General features: G+C 57.2%; 1 protein-coding gene across 1 annotated transcript; it reads left to right on the top strand.

Moving 5' to 3' along the window:
* The first annotated feature begins 6 nt into the window (after positions 1 to 6).
* Positions 7 to 2,430, top strand: Foxc2 (forkhead box C2). Its single transcript, XM_008840572.2, has one exon. The coding sequence runs from the start codon at positions 125 to 127 to the stop codon at positions 1,601 to 1,603; it is 1,479 nt and encodes a 492-aa protein (XP_008838794.1). The 5' UTR covers positions 7 to 124; the 3' UTR covers positions 1,604 to 2,430.
* The last annotated feature ends 3,405 nt before the right edge of the window (positions 2,431 to 5,835 follow it).

Below are 5,835 nucleotides of genomic sequence, written 5' to 3'. Positions count from 1 at the left end.
TCCGCGTCGCCCCGGAGGCTTCCCGGGGCCCCAGGCAGCCCGCGCCTCCCTCCGCCCGAGCCCCGCCGGCCTCTCGCCCCGCCGCGGCCGTGCGCGCAGGCGGTGGGCAGCCGTGGCACGCAGCATGCAGGCGCGCTACTCCGTGTCGGATCCCAACGCCCTGGGAGTGGTGCCCTACCTGAGCGAGCAGAGCTACTACCGGGCGGCGGGCAGTTACGGCGGCATGGCCGGCCCCATGGGCGTCTACTCCGGCCACCCGGAGCAGTACGGCGCCGGCATGGGCCGCTCCTATGCGCCCTACCACCACCACCAGCCCGCGGCGCCCAAGGACCTGGTGAAGCCGCCCTACAGCTACATCGCGCTCATCACCATGGCGATCCAGAACGCGCCCGAGAAGAAGATCACCTTGAACGGCATCTACCAGTTCATCATGGACCGCTTCCCCTTCTACCGCGAGAACAAGCAGGGCTGGCAGAACAGCATCCGCCACAACCTCTCGCTCAACGAGTGCTTCGTGAAGGTTCCGCGCGACGACAAGAAGCCGGGCAAGGGCAGCTACTGGACGCTCGACCCGGACTCCTACAACATGTTCGAGAACGGCAGCTTCCTAAGGCGCCGCCGGCGCTTCAAGAAGAAGGACGTGTCCAGGGACAAGGAGGAGCGCGCCCACCTCGCGGAGCCGCCCGCGGCCAAGGGCGCCTCGACGGGGCCCCCGCTGCCGGACGCCCCCCAGGAGGCGGAGAAGAAGGTGGTGATCAAGAGCGAGGCGGCGTCGCCCGCGCTGCCGGTCATCACCAAGGTGGAGACGCTGAGCCCCGACGGCGCGCTGCACGCCAGTCCTCGCAGCGGGGCCTCCACGCCGGGCTCCCCCGACGGCTCGCTGCCCGAGCACCAGGCCGCGCCGCCCAACGGGCTGCCCGGCTTCAGCGTGGAGAACATCATGACCCTGCGGACGTCGCCTCCGGGTGGCGAACTGAGCCCGGTGTCCGGCCGCGGGGGGCTGGTGGTACCGCCGCTGCCGCTGCCTTACGGGGCCGCGCCGCCAGCCGCGTACGCGCAACCGTGCGCGCAGGGCCTGGAGCCGGGCGGCCCCGGCGGCTACCAGTGCAGCATGCGCGCCATGAGCCTGTACACCGGGGCCGAGCGGCCGGCGCACGTGTGCGTCCCGCCCGCGCTGGACGACGCCCTGTCGGACCACCCCAGCGGCCCCGCGTCGCCGCTCAGCGCCCTCAACCTCGCGGCCGGTCAGGAGGGCGCGCTGGCCACCGCCCACCACCACCAGCATCCCGGCCACCACCATCCTCAGGCGCCGCCGCCCGCGCCCGCTCCGCAGCCGCAGCCCGGCACAGCCCCAGCCCAGGCCGCCTCCTGGTACCTGAACCACAGCGGGGACCTGAGCCACCTCCCCGGCCACACGTTCGCGGCCCAGCAGCAAACTTTCCCCAACATGCGGGAGATGTTCAACTCCCACCGGCTGGGGATTGAAAACTCGACCCTCGGGGAGTCCCAGGCGGGCAATGCCAGCTGTCAGCTGCCCTACCGAGCCACGCCGTCCCTCTACCGCCACGCGGCCCCCTACTCCTACGACTGCACGAAATACTGACTGCGCCCCAGCCCTCCCCGGCCCCGGGCCCGCGCCCGCTTCGCCTCCCGATGCAACCCTTTCCACGAAGGCTGCACCCGAACGCGCCCAACTCTCCCAGACCCGGGAGCAGAGAGCTCGCGCGCCAGCCTCGGCCGTCCGTGAAACTTGCAGGTAACTTGAACCCGCAACCCGGTTTCTGAGACCCTAGACGTCCCTCTCAGGGGGCCGCAAGCCCAGCAAAATGAAATACCGATTTAAAAAGTACCCTCCCCTTCCCGGATGCTGCGCCTGATCCCTCTGGGGCTTCAAAAGATTAAGTTATGGACCAAATTCCAAGGGACCCCCGATGGCTCTCCGTGGAGACTCCCCACGGACGTGTGGGGGCCCCTGCAGATAATGTATGTGCTGTGTGTAATTTTTAACTTCCTCTAACCGTGCTGTAATCGTGTGCGGATTTGTAATCAGGCTATTTTGTTGCTCAGAGCCATTAATATAATATTTAAAGTTGTGTTCACTGGATAACTTTCCATCTTGCCCAACCGTTTCTTCCAAATTAAGTTCAAGGAAACTACGGTGGGTTTTCCCCCCTGGACCGTTATAAAATAGAATTATTTCCCCAACTGTAGCTCTTTCACTGAACAAGAAAATAATTTATTTTTTTGTGGTGAAGAACGAGGTTCAGTATCTGATACTTTTGATTTAGGAAGTGTGATGGTTTTGTATAGCGAATTCCATCCTGAGGGTGCCCAAAAGAAACAGAGACTTAAAAATTTAACTTCATCTGTGTCTGTTTTATGTGGTCTTGATTGTTGTATTTACCCTAAAATAAACCCATGTTGTTTTTCTGCCCAAAGTTCGGACAGTGTGTTTGTGTTCTGGAATTTTCTGAGGGCAAGGTGTTGCAAACCCACCTGTTGTGGTTATTTTTGTGGTGCAGGTGGCTCTGTGGATGGATGCACATAGGTGTCATGTGGGGCTCACTCTTGTCTCCTTTAGTGATAGAAAGTACTCCTGATGTATTAAATTATCCCACCCTTGGATATGTTTTTTCTCAGCAATCTGAGAAAACACCCCATACATCGACAGGGCTGCCTGCAGGGCCGTAAGCTGGTCTCTTAAAGAACTGTGTTTGGTGAGGTACAGAAAAACACAGCCAATTGTCAAAACAAAAAAGTGCCACTCCACCTCAGCATCCAGAGGTGGAGGAGAGAAGGGACCAAGGGTCCTCGCTTGCCACGCCCGAGCCCAAGCCCGCTTCGGTTCTCCTTCCTAAAATGCGGGCTTCTTGCCCACGATCGTGCGATTCTGGAGTGAGAATTCAAGCCGCAGCAGCCAGGAGCTGCAACAGATCGGATTCGTTTCTGCTCTGATTGTTAATGTATGTCTTTGGGGTGGAGAGGAAAAGTGAATTTCAACCCAAATTTTCTTCTTGATATGAGTTTTAAACCTTTCACCCCATTGCAGTGAAGAACCGTGAAACCTCATCTCTCCTCAGGCAGGATCCTTTTAGTATCTGGTTTTCATCTCCCTAAATAACAGAAATATTTTTTCTTTCTGATTTTGATTAATCATTAATTTTAATTATTTTTTTTGATAGCGACAAGTTTTATGGAATGTCCTCCCTGGGGGCGGGGTGGTGGACCTTTCTTACCTGCTTTTCTGGCTGAAAGGTCCAATTCCACTGCAGGCCTGTGCACCATCACCACTACCTACCCCGCGTGAACTGCACTTGGTCACCAGGGTTCGTGCACTGAACAGACCAGTGCAAGTCTGTGGAAGGTGACACCACTCTGTGCAGTGGCGGCCATTGTAACACGGGTATTGCGTTGTTAAAATGGCAATCTTTTTTATCTATGCTATTTTTAAAGAGAATTGGGGGAGTTCGGATCTGGATAATTCTCCCCATATGCTCGAAACAGTCTTTCAGCCTGTGACCCACATTTCATTCTTTTTCATAAAGTGGGGGAATGAGAGGACTTGATTTTGGGGAATCCCAGGCCAGGTATGTTTGGGCTCCTGAGTCAGAGGAGGTAGCTTGGGAAGGGGCTAGTGACCCTTGACCCCCACCCCAACACTGGTTTCATTTTGTTCTGCTCTCTTTGTCACTTGCCCCTGGAGAAGTGGGCTGCTCTGGGAGCCAGCTGAAGGGCTCCTTCCCCAGATGCCTCACCCCTCAGCAAGCTTGCCCTCATCTTCAGATTTGGAAGCCCTGGAGCTTCCGAAGGAGGGAGACCGAGGGAAGGCCAGGGAGAGAAGGGTGGGTGGTTTCCCAAGAGAGTCTCTCTGGAGTGGGCATCGGGAGAAAACCTAAGCGGACGCAGGGAGGGAGTCCTTTCTTATCCTGGGAACACAGGCAAAGTCTGGTTGGTGCGGGCTTCATCCTGGCCTCCAGGAGCAGCAAAGTTAAGGGGAGTGGAAGTGCCAGAAGGCCCTGGTGCTCGCACTGAGGTCACCTGTGCTAGCTAAGGCTCTGCTTACTTGGCCCCCTGCAGCCAAGTCAGGCACCTCAGGCCTGGGGGTTTTTCGGCCTTTCCTGGGTGGAGCAGGAAGACTTCCCCCCTCCTACCGAGTGGCCACCAGCTTGGAGCCAAATTACTAGACCGTAATATTGGGTGTCTTCACATTCATTCTGGGGCACAAAAACCTCTGTGGGGACACAGGCTGCCCTTGATTCATGCACCCCACCCCCCACCCCACACCATCTTCCTTAGGCCGCCCCCCGTCCTTGGTAAGACCAGACAGTCCAGGAAAAGGGACTGAGTTCCGAAATGGAAGGCTAGGAGTGATCACCCCAGGCTGCCCAGCTCACTGCCAGGGTGGTTCTGTGGTCGAAGCAAACATAGCCTTGTGTGATAATCATGACTCCATAAGACGCTGTGGCTGGGCAGATCACAGCGATACTGCAGATGAAATGAAAGCAAGCCAGCAGAGACTTTCCCGTGAGTCCTGGTCTCTGCCTTGGCTGGACACATGGATCAACCACCGTCCAGTTTGACTGATCCCGGCATGCAGAGAGACCCTGTGGGCTCGGTCCACCTGCCTCACATCCCCAACCTGATGCTGAGGCTGGACTACCGGCCTCTTGAAACACTTGCACTCCACCACCCCCACCTCAGTTTTCAGGAAGAGCCTGCCAGCACAGGCCCTGCCCGGGCTTCTCCCCAAACCAGCATGGATCTATAATGCGCTGTGTCTGCCCTTACTGCCCAGCTCAGGTGATTCCACAGTGATTGGGGTGTAGAATGTGGCCAGGTAGGAATTCAACTCTTTTGTGTCTCCAAGAAACACAGTCATTTGAGCATTGCCAAGGCTCCTACAATGGATCCTGGTTTTCCCACCCCCTTTCCCCTACGGAAATAAATGAAGATCAAAAGTTAAGAGGAAAATGGAGGTTCCAGGGAATTCTGGAACTGGCTTCATAAGTCCTTCAGGATATACTCCCTATTTCTACACCTCCTGGGGGGATGTTTCAGGCACTGGAAAAGGCTGGGAACCCGCACTTCAAATGGCGGAAAGATGTTTCTAGCCCCCTCCACATGGAGATCTCTTAAATAGTCCCTTACTCCTCATCCCCACACCCACCTGAATTCAAAGGTGAGAGCAGGCGCCAAGGACTTGATTGTAAACCAAACCTCTGCGAGTGGAGAGAGCGACACTCAGAAGATGAGCCAATGCGTGGTGCAGGACAGTGTCTGGAGGAAGCACTGGGGTTCTCCCAGTCTGCGGAACCCCCAAGGCTGCCACATCCTGCAGGGGTGTCTGCCACTGTGCACTCCTGTCCAGCGGCCACGACCTGAAGGTGAGTCAATGGGGTGGCTCAGCTGGGGATGGGGACAACTAAGGTCAGATTCAGGTGGGGGGGGCAGGCTGTCAGAACCACAGGGAGGCATCCCCCTCCTCCCTGAGAGCCTTCCTGCCTAGCATATTTGAAATGCTTTCCCAAACTTTGAGAAGCATTCCCTGCCCGCCCTCCTTGCCTGGCCTGGGCTGCCAAGGCAGTTGAATTGTTTGCTTTCTGACATAGGCACGCGGGGAAGGGGGTAGGATGCTTCCGGGGTATCTGGAAGGCTGGCAGCCGACATCTCTCATTGGGAACAGTGTCTGGAAACACACCACTCACCTTTAACTCCGGTCAGCCTTCTGCCTCCTGCCATTCCCGCATTCCTATTCTACAGAAAGAAAGCACAAAGACCTGTCTTGGGTAGTGCTCAACTCCGGGGCCAGTCTCTTTGGGTGCTAAGGTCTTTCCA

Source organism: Nannospalax galili, unplaced genomic scaffold (genome assembly GCF_000622305.1).
Source record: "Nannospalax galili isolate Female #2095 unplaced genomic scaffold, S.galili_v1.0 scaffold459, whole genome shotgun sequence".
NCBI classification, from domain to species: domain Eukaryota; kingdom Metazoa; phylum Chordata; class Mammalia; order Rodentia; family Spalacidae; genus Nannospalax; species Nannospalax galili.
Note: the sequence above shows the minus strand (reverse complement) of the source record. Positions and strands in the feature narration are given on the sequence as shown.

What these genes read in the sequence shown, in the direction of transcription:
- Foxc2 (XM_008840572.2), top strand. Translation starts at nt 125, where the DNA reads ATGCAGGCGCGCTACTCCGTGTCGGATCCCAACGCCCTGGGAGTGGTG.